Source organism: Monopterus albus, unplaced genomic scaffold, assembly GCF_001952655.1.
Source record: "Monopterus albus unplaced genomic scaffold, M_albus_1.0 scaffold118.1, whole genome shotgun sequence".
NCBI lineage: Eukaryota > Metazoa > Chordata > Actinopteri > Synbranchiformes > Synbranchidae > Monopterus > Monopterus albus.
The window spans coordinates 1149681-1167447 of NW_018127998.1; the positions used below are offsets into that span (position 1 = coordinate 1149681).

A 17767-nucleotide genomic window follows, 5' to 3' on the forward strand; every position below is an offset into this window, starting at 1 on the left:
TTGTAGCAGAGATAATGGACCAATCATCAGGAAGGGGTGGAGTCATGAGGAGCCCATATGAGTTGTCAAACAGGTTTGTCTTGCTCTTCTAAATGGTTTCAACCACATTCACACACACACACTCACACTCCTCCAACAGGACAACACAGTGCGATCGCTGAGCTAAAAGCAGAAACCCAGGCGAAGTGCAGGAGCTCGTCGGGACCAGTCCAGGTGAGTTTGCTGTAGAAATGCCAAAAGCATCTTTCAAACAACAAACCTAGACCGTCATACAAGCAGACTTGGGCTTGTCGGGGTAAGACTACTGTGTAGGCCTTGAGCCAACAGAAAGTGCATGTGTTGTTTACCCTCATTTCCATGTTTCTGTGTCATTTGTCTTTGTCTTCCTGCTTCGTTTCACCTTCGATTCTCTGTAGTGGAACATGCTGGTTCTTGCCTCAGAAACTTTCAATGAGTATTTTTGTTTGCCTGACTCACCTCTTCACATTCCTCTTCACTTTGTAATACACCAGCCTGTTATCTTAAAGGGACCTCATATAAAGATACGAATGGTGACACAGAATGTTTCCCAGCTCTGTCAGCAGGAGTTTGGCCCGGCTCGGGCTGGAATGGCAAAAATGTAGAGAATGTGTCTGTTCAAGCAGTGTTTTTCAAACACATACTGGACCTTGGGTATACACACAAGTGCAGGGAGAGGCCCTGTATTTACCTAGTTCATTATTTTGACCTTCACTACAGTTAGAGGCTTTTAAATGAGCACAAAGGGGGATGGCTTAACAGATGCTGGGCTGAACCTCTTTGTTTTGATTATACTTATCCTACAGAGGCTGTAGTTCAGGAAGAAGTCGGCTACAAACCCTGGCAACCGGCTGCTTTATTTAAAGATGAGGGGTCATTGCTCAGCAAGCAGCTGTTGGTGTGTGTGTGATCTGCTTTGTGTTGCCTGCAGACAATAGCTTGTTGACAGATGTCCTAGTACGGTGTCACCGTCACCCCTCTTTCTCACACACACATTTATATTTCTGCCACTCTTTTCACAGGACGTCTATAGACTGAAAATGAAGTGTCAGTTTTATTGTGTGTCTGTCTGTGGAGAGACGGATGACTTCAAGTAACTGGTCAAATATCTGTGCTGGCAGCCAGTGGGCTTGTAGGATGGAGAAGGCTGCAGCCTTAAAGAAAGGGTTGGGGGCGCTTTGAGATTTGACTTGCTGAGTTGGCTGTGTCCTCTCTGTGTTGAAAAATAGGTGCCAGTTTTTCTTTTAAGGTAAATGTTTTAATGACTGTTTATTTAATTTCTTAATTGAGCTGTCTTTCCTTCTCTGCTGACCGATGTCTCTCTTTTCCACAGGAAACCCAAATGACGAGGATCTAGAGCTCAACTGAGATGCTCTTAAAAAATGGAAGCTGCTCATCAGACATCTACACAGAGGCACAGTTTACGGTTTCTGCAGAATAAAGGGCATTTATTTTAAAGACCTGTAAACAGAAAGTAGACAAGTGTTTAACAAAATGCCTGTGGACTCTGTCCAGCGACCAGCCAGGACTGCTGCTACACCCGCACGCTTACGGGCCAAGGGGCCAGTGGGGCCAGTGGGGCCACACTTCTATCGGCAAAGCTCGAAGGCAGAGGGCAGACCGAAGCAGAGTGCCGTGGAGAGGCTGGAAGCAGACAAGGCTAAATATGTCAAGAGCCAGGTGGCTCTTTCAAAGCAGCAGCCAATTAGGCCTCCTGAGGTTCAGAGGTCCCTCCGGAACCATAGCACCCCCCTGCAGCCCACCAGGAAGTCACCCGCCCAAACAAAAACAAAGCAGGAGGGCGTCCAGCTTGACTTGGAGCACCTAACTAACCTCATCAGTGTTGTGCATGATGGACTCCAGTCTAGTACGACTGCAGGCTCAGAGGACAGTAAAGTTCCTGACTGTGCGACCCCTGCACACAGCTCCCCTTGTCCCATACCTGCAGGGGCACAACGGAAAAAGGAGAGGTTGCCTCCCCCTGTCCGCCCTGACAGGTCTAGTTCTGCCAAGGTGAGGTTAAAAGCCTCTGGACCTGCCAAGGTGGAGAGTGCAGGCCTTCCTGGGACTCCAGCTGCAGGGACAGTACGCAGAGTGGACGTCATCCCTCAGGCCAGCCCTGTGAAGACACCCTGCAGACCACCTCTGTTCATGAGGCAGCCCCTTCAGCCCACACCATCTCATTTTCAGTTACCACTCCGCTCAACTGCTTCACACCTGCAACTTTTCCACTCCAGGACAACACTGCATTCTTCTCCTCTGAGACCTGTCGTTGCCCCCCCTAAACCTGACAACACTCCCTCCTCTCCAGCTGGAACCCCTGTCTCTGCTAAACCTGGCCCCACCCTTCCTGTTTTGCCTCCCCTCTCCCCGGCAATTACACGTCTGTCCTCCTCCAGCTCCAGGAAACGCCCGTCTCTGACCCGTTCTAAATCGGACATGAGCGACCGGTTCTCCCGAGCTGGGACCGAACTGGAGCGCTTCTTCAACCTGTGCGGTTTGGACCCAGCAGACCTGCGGGAGTTGACTGGATCTAGTTCTGACATTGTGTCCCTTGCTCGTTTTCAAAGCGTGAGCGCGCCAGGGTCTGAGTGTGCCGGCTCCGGTAGAGAAGATGAAGATGAGGAGGAGGATGCTGGCAATGCTGCAGACCGTGCTCCCTACGGTGTGTCTGTCATTGAGAGAAATGCAAGAGTGATTAAATGGCTGTATGGACTCCGTCAGGCCAAGGACAATGCAAATAAGAGCACCAACCTGTAGGATGGTGCTAAATGGTCTATAAGCTGTAAAACAAAAGTCAAGATTTCAACATGTCACAGTTACAGAACACATGAGGTGATGGGATCCCGTGTTTAAATTTGAAGTAAACTGAGGTATGTGAAGGATGTAAACTGCCTGACAAGTAGCTCATGCTGATTTGGTTGTTCTTTGTTCTGATTGGGGTTTTTTGTTTTGTTTTTATTTGACAAAATTTGAAATTTGGTGATTTACATTTTGTTGCTGAGAAAAAGTCTTAAATTTTTGTGTTATTTTGACTTTTCAAATATGTTTGAATTTCACAACTTTACAATTGTAGCTGTGGTCAACAAACCACATTCTGCTGTAAATGGACAGCATTAAAAACTAAATGATGTAAGCATCTCGTTTCGAATCTCTCTTGATGTATTTTAACGTTTCACACCAAAAATAGCAGTTGATGCTGACACACTGATTACTGACAGCCAAATGAAAAATGTTTCCCTTTTCTGGTGCTTCATGACCTCTGTGAACTCATTAAGTTACTGAAGTGTTGTGTTTATTAAGTAGGTGAGCAATGTGTGATCTAGTTAGTTGGATCCTACCAGTAGAGCCAGTGGGAGGCGTTGTAAAAGGGCCACAAAGTGCAAAGCTGAGCACCAGTCGAAACGTGGCTTAGCAGCACCTTTGGTGAAGTCACCTAGGGCGGTGCTACTTTGTCACCAGAGCAAAGAAGGGCTGAAAGTGAAACCTCAATGAGATCATACTAGAGCAATACTAAAATATACACAGTTCAAATTTATAATGTATTTTATCTCAGAGGTAAACAAAGACAGCATCTGTCTGTCTGTCGCACAGTGGGGATGTTCTTTTCTTTACAGTAAAAGTTTCATTTTTTTCTGTGAACATATTGAAGAAGTGATGCAAAATGCTGTCATTTAATTTCACCTGTCCAAAGTATTTTCTCTCTGAAGCACAAAGAATTGTCAGCATGCATTTTAACAAACTCCACTCAGTGTTTGTGTTTCTCTTTCCAAAGCAGGCTCTTCCTGGGCCTGGACACATTTGGGTGTCAGTTTGTGTCTGTTTTGAAGTTTTCCTTGGTTCTTTTTCACCATTCAAACTCTCTTCCTGTTCAATTCAGGCTCGGTTTTCTTCTTGCAGCTACGTCCAGGGAGGCCGACTACACTCCCACGGACAGTAAACCTCTTATTAGCAGCTGTGGTCACGGGAACATGAAGCTGTGTGGAGCTGATCTTACAGCTGTTACCTTGACTATGCTAGGCAGTTATTTTCTAATAATACCTAGCTCCTCAGACAACTCTCTTCATTTCATCCTCTTATCCAGTGAAACCTGCGATACTAGCTGAAGACAACAGTCTGTTTTTGTAGAATAAATAAGACTTCCACTCTTTTCATCGCTTCTTTGTTTTACTCAGGAGCAAACCAAAGACATGAAAGTGAAACTAGCTCTAACTCCTTTGGGGAAGAACAGAGCATTGTTTCAGTGAGGTGTAAGGGTACTAACAGTTTTAGTCACGCCTGTATAAGAAGGTGGACTAAATGTGAGTATCTCACTTTCAAATCCAAAGAAGTTGTTCAACCAGATTTGTCAAACAACTGGGAATTTGAGTATAACTGTGTGTGTGTATGGAAAGAGCTATTGTTGTCTGCTACCCTCAGTGGAAGGCTGCAAAAGACGCATGTCGTGCTACTCTTCCTAACTTCAAACAATGAGTTGTTGTAAGGATATTACAAACCAAGTACAGACATTGAAGAATAAGTTGTTAAAACAGACTGCGGATAGAAACTCATGCAGCGAAGGTCAGCGTCAGAGGGTAAGTTTTCATAATTACATTATTCTCTTTTCCTTTTCATTAGGGCAGATTGGAGGAAGCAGCTTGCTCCTGAGGAGTCCAGTGATCAAATATGATTTAACATGACTACTGAGCTTCCTCAACTTCTGGCATGTTCAACTTTGTTGTGATAACCAACATTGCTTGTAATTTACATCTAATTCACATTGTCTATTGTTAGACTACTGATATTTTCAGATTTCTTTGGTTTGGAAACACTTCCAAAAGTAGTCCCTTCATGGATTTTCCTGCTTTACATTCACACAACCATTCAATAAATCTGGTTTTCCTGGCATTTCACCCATTTTTGACAAACAGCAAGAAACTATCCTGCTGTGAATCTTTTTATGTTCTTAATAATTATAATGTTAAAGGTTTTGTTGGTGTCTCTCTGTGTTTTCTCACGGTAAATTTCTGGCTGGCAGATGTGCATCAAGACAAAAACTGGATAAACAGAAATCGACTAAATGTTTGAACTGGTGTTTCGGTAATTACCATAGAAAGCAAACTTCCTTCATCTATTTTCTCTGGGCTTCACAGGGGTCAGGGGGCATTCGTCTGGCTAGGAAGATGTGTTACGCTGTGGGCGGGGTCCCGCATCAGATCACAACTCTAGCTGTCGGTGTTTCCCTGCAGATTTTTCTTCTGGATGTTGTGCAGGTAAAAGTTTGTGTTGTCCTCACAAACAGTGGTTCTGTACTCTGATACCAAATTTACTTTTCTGAATTTCAAAATAAAGTATTTCAGTATTTCACAGATGGAGGCCTCCTATGTTTCCATGATTTTATTTGCGAGTCAGGCCTGGGATGCTGTGACTGACCCTCTGGTTGGATATCTGGTGAGCCGCAGTAAATGGACACCCATCGGCAAACTCACTCCCTGGTCGGTTGGCGAAGCATGTTTAACGCACTTCATCAGGAATTAAGCTATGATTCATTCTCCAGTGCTGTACTGACCACAGTCATCAATGTTTATCTTCACAGGCTGATTCTCTCCACACCCTTTGGTGTCCTGTCCTATGTGCTGCTGTGGTTAGAGCCACCAGGCTCCACGTCTCAGGCTCTCAACGTGTTGTGGTTCCTCACATCAGCCTGCCTGTTCGAGACCCTCATGAGTGTAAGCCATTGGCACTCTGCACTTCTGCACTACAATGGCTACAGCACAAAGACAAAGTTATCCAATATCTTACCCCCCAAAAGAAAACAAAAATAAAAAAAGACTAGGATGTGTGTGTGTCAGAACTGGCCTAAACTACCAAACTCTAGAGTCAGTAGCTAGAAACTAGCTCCATTTCTAACAGGTACAACAATAAAATATTAACTATGTAAAATGGAATCTGTCACAAAGAAGAAGTGTTTTTAACTTCTGTTTGTTTACCTAAATTTTTAATACAAGAATTTTATTTAGAATGGAGTGTTTTCATATTGTTGGACTGGTTTTGAGTACTTCTTTCATCAGTTAATCTCTTTTCTCTATCTTTCTCATGTCACCATGGTGACAAAGCTTCATGCTATTTTCATGTCACTCTTGTTGCTGCCTTTTCGCTCTGAGCTGCATCGCCATGGTTACTGAGTTTAACACCATCGTGTTGTCAATTGGTGTCATGTCTGTTCCTGTCATCCATAAAGTGTTACAACATCCCCTACCTCTCCCTCAACATGTTCCTGGGGGGCGATCAGAGGGACAGAGACTCTGCCACAGCCTACAGTAAGAGTCACACAAAACTCGCTCACATCTCAGATCCTTTAAACAAAACGGTGACCAGGGTTTCCCTCTGCTTTTCTGTGTCTCTGTCCAGGAAAGATTGTGGAGATGGTAGCGATGCTGTTGGCTTCGCTAATTCAGGGACAAGTTGTAGCTGTGTACAACACAGAAAAGCAGGAGGCCTGTCAACAGCTGGACCAGGCTCATGAAACAACCCCAAGCTCTTCTTCACCACAGACTGCATCACTTCACAAAACGGTAGATTTTGTGCCTAAAAGTGGTCACTCTGCCTGAGATAACACTCATATTTCTTTACCAGCCAAGCACTACTGCTTTGGCATTGTACTCACATAGTCCCAGGGATATCTTGTTACCCTGTAATTTACTGTTCTTAGCTTGGCGTGGTTTGTGTTGGTTTGTGTTGGTTTGTGTGTGGGCTCTCAGGCTTGTGTTGTTAGTTATTACTTAACAACATAGAGTTGGGGACCAACATCAGATTGACTGGAATTAGATGTGTGTGTTTTTTAAACAAACAATTACAGGTAACTTAACTAGATAAGTAATCATGGACTGAGGGGAATAGTTTGGCATTTTATGAAACATACACTCTCTTTCCAAGAGTTAGATGAAAAAGCAACACATTCATATCTGTCCATTACAATTAACAATGGAGACAGGGGCCGTTAGCTTAGCCTAGCATGAAAACTAGAACCAGAAAGAAACTGTGGAGGGATTGCTGAATGCACCCATTAGGGACATGCTCAGCAGCCCAAGGAGTCAGGAGACCTCAGAGTGTTTGCTTGAAGTGGCTCTTACCATTTTTTGCTGGACAGTCAAACAAATCCCTTTACAGGTGCTCTCCGGACAGACCAGGCACCCTGCTTCCCCAGGCTCACCCTATGTGCTAAGCTAACAGATAGAGTGGCATCAGTCTTCTTATCCACTGTTCATTTCCCAAAACTATTCCATTAAGTTGAAATGATCATTATTAATCATGAGATTGTTGATAATAGTGTTATGATAATAGTAGAATAAGTGCACATAATCCCAAATGTGCCAGGATTACATACAAAGTGAATAACACAAATTCTAAGCAGCAAGGACATTGTTGTAGATGTGTTCTATTTCTCTGTAAAGGATTGATGTGTGTATTGTTTCTTCAGCAAAGGGCCTTCTTGACCTCAGCCATGGTTATGGCTGCCCTTTATTTCCTCTGCAGCTTGGTTCTGTTCCTTGGGGTGAAGGAGCAGCAGGGTGAGTCATAAGTGGCCAACAATCAATTTTCTAGTAACAAAAAATAGCCTATGTGGTTTAATTGCTTGGAGTAGATGGATCATCAGACTATTTTCCAGTTCAGCAGTATCAGGTACCATAGCAACCAGAGAAATGCATCTGTTTTAAGAAAAATGTTCTAAGGACTTGCAAGAAAATTAAGATGAAAGCTGATGAGACCCTTGTAGACCGTTATTAGACCGTTATGCTGAAGTCTGAACTGTGAGTAGTTCTGGTATTTTGCATCCCCTTCTTGACATCTCATTTTGGTTTTACTTTCAGCCCCTCTGAGCTCTGCTGACAAAGTACAACTGTCCTATCTGACCTCTCTGAAGATGCTGATATGCCACGTTCCTTACCAGCGACTGGTGCTCGGCTTTGTGTTTAGTGCTTTTGCATTTCAGGTGCAGTTTGAGCTCATAGTGGCTTCTCTGTCGGTCTGGTTAGATAATAGCCCTAATCATTTCTGTATATTTGCAGCTGTCTTTTTGCATTCTGAAATGTGTTTAATGTTTTTTAAAGTGCATATAAAAATATATATTTCTAATTTTTTGTTTCCTATCTGTTTTATCTCAGATGTCATTGGGTAATTTTGCACTTTTTTGCAGTCATGCAGCTGGGCTAGGAACCCAGTTCCAGCACCTCCTGCTGGTTCTACTGGTAAGACACATCTAACAAGGACCACACTGCTCTGTACTTCAACATAGCCTTCTGAGGATTATCTTTCAGCATACCCTTGCTATGCTGAATTTCAAATGAAATGGTCTCAATATTTCCAAAGGTGTCTTCCTCAGTAGCAGTTCCTGTGTGGCAAGCAGTTCTTCTCAGAAAAGGAAAAAAGGCCACAGTTTTCATTGGACTGTCGGTAGGAAATCATAGCGTTCTGTAGCCACAATGATCTGATTTTCACAACTTCAGGCATTTTCTTACTTGTGTGGCCTGTTTGTGTCTCTCAGCTCTTCATCCCGGCAGTGACTGTAGTTGCCTGTGTTCCCAGTAACCTACCAGTCTTCATGACTATGTGCGTTCTGATGGGTTTCAGCATGGCGACCATCATTTTGCTACCCTGGTGAGTAAGTCGCTAGGACGCACAGTTCCCAGTCCTGTCCAAGACGCATAAGACATGTAAGATCGCATCGGTATCAGAGGTGAATGCAGTGCACATGAATCATCCATATGGCCTCTACCTGACCCTGGCCAGTGATGAATATTCTAGCAAAAACCTGTTTTGTTGACTGCTAAGTTCTCCTCAGCTAAACTGACGTGGTTTTGACACGTGATATGGCTGCTTGTGCACTAGATGCTACAGACATGGATGAGACACTGAATGGGTTTGGTGGGTGCATGCCCAGGAGCCAAAGATGTCAGGGGGCCCATTGACCACAGCCTCTGTTTGAAGTGGCATTTCTCTTTCAATCAAACCACTACAAAGAAACACAAAGTGACAACTTGAAAAAGACAAAAGGACCACAAAGTTCTTTTACCTAAGGAAAAATTTGAATACAGGGCTTTTACTTGTAACAACAACTTACTGTGGCATATGTAGCTCTCTGTCACTTTTGGCTGTTCTTGTTAGGGGTCGCCACAAAGAATATCACACTGATGATTCGCATGTTGAAACATGGCACGTTTTACACTGGATGCCCTTCCTGACGCAACCCTGAATCGAACCCGGGCTGCAGTGGCGAGAGCACTGAATCCTAGCCGCTAGTCCATCAGGGACCCTACTGTGACATACTGTATGTAGCTACTTAACCTTTATTTTTTCAGGGTAGATTCACTGAGAGGCCATGATTCTTTTTAGGAACACACTGTTCCCACTCACACAGTTACATAGTCATACTTGTCCTTATCCTACCCATGACCTTTTGGTCACAAGCTCACTTCTCTAACCTTTAGGACACCACTGCCCCATACTTCTACTAGAGGGGTAGGGTTGGTGATTTTCTCTTTTTTGATATTTTCAAACGTCCCATTCAGAGATAAACACACCAGTGAGCGTCGGCGATCTTTCCTCCTCATAAAAAATGTGAGGGGTTCATCTTTTTCCTAGTAAGAACTCCAAAGAACAGCCTATAGTCTATGAGGTAAGATAGTCAACTGTGCATCAGATCACATCCACCCACAGTCGACTCTTCCTTACTTCAGAGACTTTAAAAACTATTATTCTTAGCCTTTGCTGGTATTTGTTTCTCTATAGGGTGCTTTGACAATAACATAGACAGAAAGTCACAGACATTATCCTTAATCTGAGTACTTCTTCCAGCGCTGGATGTGCAAAACCTTAGTAGTTGAAGGAGATGCAACACAATCACAAAAAGACATATTTTGTGTCTCTTTCAATCTGAGTTTCAGTCCTTTGTAGGAGGGCGGGGGCCTTTTACACATCTGTGCCTCATAGTCCGTCTATTGTTACAGGTCTATGCTTCCAGATGTGGTGGACGACTTTGCCTTGAGACATCCCTCCTGCCAGGACCTGGAGCCTCTGTTCTTCTCCTGTTACGCCTTCTGCAGTAAGCTGGCGGCAGGCCTGTCTATTGGAATCTCAACCATGACGCTGCAGTGAGTCAGTCTTCACTCTACTCACTATACTGTATGTGTTATGTGTGTACATCTGTTGGTCTGTCACATTATGATTTTCTTCTTCTCTGCAGGTTTGTGGGCTACAAAGCGGGTGCATGTAACCATGGAGACGGAGTAGTGATGGCTCTGACGGTGCTGTTCTCGCCAGTTTCCGTCGCACTTCTGCTGATAGGGATGATCTTCTTTTGCTTCTACCCGATTGATGAGAGGCAGTGTGTGCAGCCCCCTGAACAAAAGACCACAGTCCAGTGAGTGGCTCCTTTGGCAGATTAGCCTGTCAAGAGGTAAAATGGCAAAAGGCCGCCATGACAGCTGTAAAGCAGCTACTGCATAGTGAACACGTTTGTAATCGTAATCACAGTCGTTGTGATGAACTTACAGAGAATTATGACCTGAATCCGAGGATTGATACCAATCTGCCATTCAGTGGTGAAAAGTAACCAAGTACATTTACTCAAGTACAATTTTGAGCTATCTGTACTTTACTTGAGTATTTTCATTTTGTGTCACACACTACATTTTAGAAGCAAATACTTTATTTTTTATTCCACTACTTTTATTTTAGAACTTTAGTTACTAGTTACTTTTCAGAACCAGAGTAATACAAATATAACAGTATAATCATGAGGCCTTACTGATCTTTGGTGGAAAAGTCAAACGATACCCAGCAGTAATTCAAATTAAAAGTATATAAGGTAGTTTAAACTAGCTCCTCCTTTGTCCGCTGCATCATTAAATATGATGGACACAATAATGCACCAGTAATTATAATCCAATAATATGATGTATATTAATGTGAAATGTGCCATTTTGCATAATGGGTACTTTTGCCTTTAATACTTTAAGTATGTTTTGATGCTAATACTTTTGTACTTTTACTTAAGTAAGGGATCTGAGTACTTCTTCCACCACTGTTGCTATTTTCAAGAAGAACCAATCATCTTATTATTGGCAAGAAAACAAACTATTCCTTAAACTGTTTCGAGGAGTAGTTCAAACCATGACCAGGTTAAATGAAGACAAGCTAGAATAGCTGCACAAGACTCACTCTTTCTCACTCATTCATGATTAAGAATACTTGTCTCTAGGGACATTTAAAACCATATTTCTCTGAAAAATCTTTTCAAAATCTGTACCAACCCGGTTAAATTAAGTTTATAGTAACACACATGTATATTTTGGTCCTATGGCAATTATAATAATTTTTATTTTTGGTTTTGTTCTTTATCTAGCTTAAACGTGACATCATCATCATCGTCATCATCATCATCATCATCATCATCAGACATAAGGGGAAACTCTGAGCAGCCAACAATTCTTCAGCACCCCCACGCTGATGCTGGTGTGACATTAACTTTACACTATAACACTAAGGTCAACACATACAAGGCAAACCTTTCCTCGTGTTGTCACAGTCTTGATAAAAAATACTCTGTGAAGTCATCTGCTCCTTCTCATGTCAAAAAATCAAAGAACCTTTCTGGAGGACGCAGCAGGCCTATACGAGTGGTTCAGTCTAATGTGAGCCCTCAGTGGCGTGAGCAGAGACTGAGCCCTCAGCTGCATTCAGGGCAAGTTACATTGGCCAGAAGCTTTCCTGAGACTGAGCGTGTGTCCAAAGTGAGATCCAAAGTGTCCTGGGTATAGTGAGATACCTTAAAGAAATAGTTTGATGTTTGTTACAGAAAGCTTGATGAAAACATTGATACCATTCTCATGTTTGTATGGTAAATATGAAGCAGCAGGTACTGATCAACACATTATACAGTGTTTGCATGCAAACAACTCAAGAAAGCTGCACAAAAACAATTAAAAAAAATTACACATTCAAAACAGATATATGTAATGGTGTCTTACTTATCCTAAGCATTTATATATTTCAGAATAATATTTTAATACTAATCAGATAATTAGTATTGATATGATTAGACATTTGTTTTTATAGTGGTATCTAAAATGTTTATTTTGAACTTTTGCTGTCCTTATGGAGGTTATGGTGGTTTCTAAATTTTAAGTTGCTTTATCTTATTGTGAGTGTTTACCCCACATGCTTGTAAGTTGCCTTAAGAACTTGATGTTTAATACTGTGCTTATAAATATTTTTGTGTTTACATTCCTCCATCCATTATCTGAGAACCAGGGTCCACCCTGCACAGGTCACCAGTCTATCACAGGGCTGACAGAGATAAACAACCACACACAATCACTCCTACAGGCAATTTAGAGTCACCAGTCAACCTAAGCTGCATGTCTTTGGACTGTGGGAGGAAGCCGTAGCACCCGGAGAGAACCCACGCAGGCACAGGGATAACATGCAAACTCCACACAGAAAGGCACCGGGTCGGGGCTCAAACCCAGAACCTCCTTGCTGTGAGGCAACAGTGCTAACCACTGCTCCATCATGCCGCCATGCTTATTCATACTTGCTAAAAAAAAAAAAGCTTTTGTCAGTAGTCATTCATCGTTACAGTATGATCATGAAGCAAGAAGCAAGTGTCTAAAAATACTAGCAGCCTGATGAATATACCATGAAAATAACAGGCCCATAGAGGTGCTTGATAACCTACATTACATGCACAAGGATGCATTAAGAGTTCTCACCTTCAGGTGGTTGTTTTGCCTCTGTGGGTATTTTATACTTCTCTCTCTGATTGTCTTGTAACTCTTTGTAGTCATTTACAGCACATCCCTGTGCAGTTTTATAATCATTTTGAGCATCTTTTTAGTCATTTACAGCTGCTCTGTGTCTATTCGTGGAGATGTTGGTATGAAGACCTTGACAAAGTTATCCATTTACGTTTTAGTTTGTTATGTTAGCCTGTGTTAGTCAGGATGTCGCATACTTTAGAAAACGTTTCGATTCCGGGTAACATACGGTCTATATGTTTTATAACAATACCTCCATAAGCAACTGGACGGTTTTCCCCATCTATGTCCACCCACTCGTCAACAGGCCGCCCCCTCCCGAGTCCTGCTTCCGCTCGTACTGTAGGGTGGTCGACTGAAGAGCGAAAATGGGAGTAGAAATTGAGACCATAACTCCGGGTGACGGTGGGAACATCTGGCCTTGTTTTGTAGCGATATACAGTATTTCATTTACAATGTGTTTGGTTATTACACTCTCTCTGTGTGTTTTCTGCTGTTTTAAGGACGGACATTTCCGAAGAAGGGGCAGCGAGTCGTGGTGCACTATGTCGGTGAGTGAGCGGGGAGGCTGGAGTAGTGTCGAGGCTGTTGAGCGGAGACTTGAACGCTAACTACACGAATCCCGTTATCGCCGTTTATTAGGGGTATGGACGCCCATTGTTGGCGTTACACGGGGGACCAAGTAGATATTAGTTTGTTTCAGCTAACAGCGGCTGGTTGTGCTTTTGGTTAGTAGCGTTCAATGCCCTGTTAAACTGCCAGTGTCTGTTCGGCTAACATCAGCTAATGTGTAGTTAAAGCCGAACATTCGGACGCTGCTTCGTATCACTTACCCCCTAATGTAAACGTACGTGTGTTATCATTAATGGAGGCGTTTTAGAAGGACGTATTAACAGTCGTGCTAGTGTTACCGTAGCTGCTGTCAGCCAAGCTATCCCCGGTGTTCCGGCCCCATGATGCTAACCGACTAGCATTAGCTCTTGGCTCTCGGCTCCCGTTAGAGGGCTGCTTGGCACAGACTGCGGCCAAAAGCACCCAAAGCAAAACACGCCAAGTACAGTACTGAGGTACAGCACCGAGGGCACATGCACCGTGTTATCGTAACTTTTATTTACTTTCATCTATTCTACATATCAGACAGGTGTTGTTTTAACGATGCTCACTTTTTATATTAAGATTTTACAAATACAGTACAGCACTGAGGGCACATGCACTGTGTTATCGTAACTTTTATTTACTTTAATCTATTCTACATATCAGACAGGTGTTGTTTTAACGATGCTCACTTTTTATATTAAGATTTTACAAATACACATGCACGCGCGTGTGTATAGGCCTATGAAAAATTAGTGTAGCTGTGCAACCTCTTTATTTTAGAGCTGATCACTTGATTCGATTATTTCCATTCACAAAGAATAGATTCATTTCATTTGTCCTTGATGATTCGGTTACATTAGATAAATACGACGGTGGCTTAAAGCGCTGACCGTAATTTATTATCTTATCCTGGGAACAGGTTTCTACATTTTATATAAAGTTGTGCTATGTACACACTATAGGCTAAATTAAACACCGTGTTATAAAACTGTGGACCAAGGATTTATTTTACTTGGGAAATGCAAAATGATGATGCCTAATATAAATGCTTTCCACAAACACAAAGCCAAGTGTGGAGCCTTTTTCAGTGTGTCCTCTTACATGTGGTCTCTAGATTCAGTATGAGATGTTCAAAGTCAGTTACCCATCCTGAGTCATAGTATTCCTGTAAACCGCGGCTGGTCCTCACAGTTTGAGACAGTTGTGACTCATGGCAGCTAATATTGCACAAACATTTGGCCCGCATATACATGTTTACTTAGAAAGGAATCATCCAAACATAAATGGTTTAATTGGAATCTACCTATTCAGCCCTGCTTGACACGGGTTTTTGGATATCTGCTTACGAGCTCCACCAAAGTGGAAGTTCTCAGATGGCTTCCTTGCGATTACTCTTCATAGCAGAGGGAGCAAGAGACTATTTCACAAAAATAAAAGTCCAAAAACCTAAAACACATTTGTGTATCAGAATCTCCCACAATCCCTCAGATTTATCTTGTGACCCTTTGGAGGTGCACAACCACTATGTTGTGAACCACTAGTAGCTCCAACCAGCGTCACCTTGGGCAGCTACATCAGTTAAATGGCGTGGAGTACTTTTACACAGTGTTATTTAAACGTCTCTTATACCACTGGACATAGAAAAGTGGGACTCAGCAACCCAAGCTATTTGTTGAGTGATGTACTGTAAGAGCCATAAGCAGCTTTTCCCCCCTTCTGGTTTTTCACAGGAACTCTGGCAGACGGGAAAGTGTTTGACTCCTCGAGGTCCCGGGGGAAGCCGTTCAAATTCAAGATTGGACACCAGGAGGTTATCCGTGGTTGGGAAGAAGGAGTAGCCCAGGTCAGGGGGAGCTTTTTCCTTTCAAAACGTTACTCTCAGTTGCTTATTAGTGGACATACACATCCAGCTGCGATGCAGTCTACAGCCTAAATGCACGTTCACATTACGCTACAGTGCTAGTATTGCTGGCAGTAGATCACTACATTTTAGAGGCTCAAACTGTGTTTTTTTTTAAACAGTCTTGGTAGCCGCATTCACGTGCTGATGTTATTACAGTGAGGAAATTCAGAAGCGTTGGTTAGATACTGCAACCTGAGATTCTATGAGTATAGGTGCAGCCAGGGTGAAACGAAACACAAGCAGGCTGACTAGTTAGTTAAAGCAGTGGTCAACACAGTGATTGGCCATGCACACAAAGGTCAGCACAGCCGGGGTCAGAGGTCAACACAGTGATTGGCCGTGCGCACAAAGGTCAGCACAGCCGGGGTCAGAGCTCAACAAATTTGAACTTACAGCGCCTTCACAGCGCAACACATCCACAGCAATGGTGAGACACGTACAAAAGTCGTTTTTCCATAATAATGTGAACGTACCATAATAGCAACATGAAGGCGATAATGTTCAGGTTTTATTCCAGAGAGGTGTTTGTTCATGATCATTGTTGAAGCTGTAGTTTGTGTTGCTACTCTTTCTCTTATTTAGTCTCTCCTCATTATGTAAATGGGGTGGACAAAATAACAGAAACAGCCTGTCAGTGTAACACAGTACAGTTCCTCTGAAATAACCAGTTGAATCAACACCTGTCTGAAACAGCCTGAACTTTATCAGCTCCATGAATAGAGGGTTGTTTGCAGGACTGTAGGATTAGACTGAATCAGATTTAGCCTGGTGTAACTGGGTGCATTAGAACTTCAGTGACAGATCAGTTAGTTGATGGACAGAGAATTCATCAACAGTTACATAATAGTTAACCAAATATCTTTTGGTTTTGGGTTGTCAGACAAAACCAGACATCTGAAGATGTCTCAGTGCAGTGTGGGAAATTATAACAAAACTTTTATCAGTTTTCTGACATTTTGTGGACAAGGTTATTGACAGAGTAATCAATAATGAAAATAAATGGTTGTGTGTCCTGTTTAATAGTGACAGCAGTATAAGTAACCTGTCGATCTCCTCCACAGATGAGTGTAGGTCAGCGGGCGAAGCTGATTTGCTCACCAGACTTTGCCTATGGCAGTAAAGGGCACCCAGGGATCATCCCACCAAACGCCACTCTCACCTTCGATGTGGAGCTGCTTGGTCTGGAAGCCTGAAACCTGTGCACTCACTTAAATTCCACTCAAATTTTCAGGGTAAGAAGTCTTTATGATTGGAATAATTAGCATATGTATGTGCATCATATATAGAGAGAGGACGGGGTAGTTATGTTGCTCTAAAGTGCGAGCGATGGCTGGGCAGTGGTAGGAATCACCCCAACCATAAAGCCTTGCCAACATCATGCACACATTTAAGCGTTACACATGTACAATCTATACATTTAGTCTTTGTAATTTATCCAGTGATGTTTAGAGATTAAATGAACAGTATCTGGCCTCCTCCCTGATCACAGCACTAAGACCCTTCTTGTTTTCACTGCAGGTTGACTCCTATCTCGGGAACATGGAGGAAAATGTTATCAGATGATTCCTGCTCGAGTCCTGCATAGGACCTATGTCTATAGCTTCAATAGTTCACTCTCCTTTCCATTTAGATACAAATTATGTTGTCACTTGCTTTAAAACTTTATCCTTCATACTATACTTTAGATTCCACACAGTAATAAGTCATAGGCCATCTCATCCCACGTGTTTTGTCATATTCTGCTGTGTCTTTTTATGGTGACACTTCTCTGTTTTAGTTTGTTTGCATTTTGTTTTCGTTTTTTTTTTTTTTTACCTACAATTTACAAAATGTGTCTGCTATCAGGACCAGGTTTTAGGTAAGTGTCATTAGTATTCACTCTCGTTCCTGTGGCTCCATGGTCCTTTACACTAAAATTGTATTGACTGCAGGTAATGAGTCGTCTTGAATAAACTGTTGTTTGACACAATGGTATTTCTATGAATTACCTTTGAGATACTTGCTATTGGGAGAAATTAGAAAAGGTATGGAATACAATGTAACCAGGGATTCATTAATCAAGCACATTATTGCCATGAACAGCCTACAGGTCTCTGCAGATGTAGGATTGTCTTTGTCCACACTGCAGCATCAATTCTTAATTTATGTGTAAAATGACTTTATGATGTTCACAACTGGACATTATTTGTCTCGTTGGTTGTATAAAAATTTTTTAGCCTAGAGAAGGTCTTGGGGGGGAAATATTTGGTAAAAGGTCTAAAGTTGCATGGTAAGTTCCCCCACACAGATCTGTAGGCACATCTTGGGGTTTGTGACTCTATGTGAAGGAGTTGTGTGTAACAAGCTGTGGATGTTGTAAAAGGTCTGTTCCTTGCTCAAACACATTAAAAGAGTAATTTTAACACAAACTGCTATTTTTTCCTTTTTTGGGTGACTGTCACTCTTTACCTAC

General features: G+C 42.5%; 3 protein-coding genes across 3 annotated transcripts; all 3 read left to right on the forward strand.

Annotated features, from left to right (window-relative positions):
* Positions 1–68: 68 nt before the first annotated feature.
* fam110a (family with sequence similarity 110 member A) lies at positions 69–3157 on the forward strand. The gene is made up of 2 exons (XM_020611794.1): positions 69–213; positions 1352–3157. The coding sequence occupies exon 2, from the start codon at positions 1513–1515 to the stop codon at positions 2776–2778; it is 1266 nt and encodes a 421-aa protein (XP_020467450.1). The 5' UTR covers positions 69–213; positions 1352–1512; the 3' UTR covers positions 2779–3157.
* Positions 3158–4463: 1306 nt separating this feature from the next.
* Positions 4464–10421, forward strand: mfsd2al2 (major facilitator superfamily domain containing 2a-like 2). Its single transcript, XM_020611915.1, has 13 exons — positions 4464–4592; positions 5151–5270; positions 5368–5492; positions 5594–5726; positions 6239–6317; positions 6409–6572; positions 7478–7568; positions 7869–7990; positions 8163–8246; positions 8368–8451; positions 8543–8655; positions 10005–10148; positions 10241–10421. Exons 1-13 carry the CDS (start codon positions 4488–4490, stop codon positions 10419–10421), a joined length of 1545 nt encoding a protein of 514 aa, XP_020467571.1. The 5' UTR covers positions 4464–4487.
* Positions 10422–13065: 2644 nt separating this feature from the next.
* On the forward strand, positions 13066–17723 carry fkbp1aa (FKBP prolyl isomerase 1Aa). Its single transcript, XM_020611781.1, has 5 exons — positions 13066–13220; positions 13319–13366; positions 15143–15255; positions 16377–16547; positions 16834–17723. Exons 1-4 carry the CDS (start codon positions 13184–13186, stop codon positions 16506–16508), a joined length of 330 nt encoding a protein of 109 aa, XP_020467437.1. The 5' UTR covers positions 13066–13183; the 3' UTR covers positions 16509–16547; positions 16834–17723.
* Positions 17724–17767: the final 44 nt, after the last annotated feature.

What these genes read in the sequence shown, in the direction of transcription:
- fam110a (XM_020611794.1), top strand. Translation starts at nt 1,513, where the DNA reads ATGCCTGTGGACTCTGTCCAGCGACCAGCCAGGACTGCTGCTACACCC.
- mfsd2al2 (XM_020611915.1), top strand. Translation starts at nt 4,488, where the DNA reads ATGAGTTGTTGTAAGGATATTACAAACCAAGTACAGACATTGAAGAAT. An exon ending in AGACTCTGCCACAGCCTACA is followed by an intron (nt 6,318 to 6,408) that starts GTAAGAGTCACA and finishes GTCTCTGTCCAG; the next exon opens with GAAAGATTGTGGAGATGGTA. An exon ending in ACCTCCTGCTGGTTCTACTG is followed by an intron (nt 8,247 to 8,367) that starts GTAAGACACATC and finishes ATATTTCCAAAG; the next exon opens with GTGTCTTCCTCAGTAGCAGT.
- fkbp1aa (XM_020611781.1), top strand. Translation starts at nt 13,184, where the DNA reads ATGGGAGTAGAAATTGAGACCATAACTCCGGGTGACG. An exon ending in GACCATAACTCCGGGTGACG is followed by an intron (nt 13,221 to 13,318) that starts GTGGGAACATCT and finishes TGCTGTTTTAAG; the next exon opens with GACGGACATTTCCGAAGAAG. An exon ending in GGGAAGAAGGAGTAGCCCAG is followed by an intron (nt 15,256 to 16,376) that starts GTCAGGGGGAGC and finishes TCTCCTCCACAG; the next exon opens with ATGAGTGTAGGTCAGCGGGC.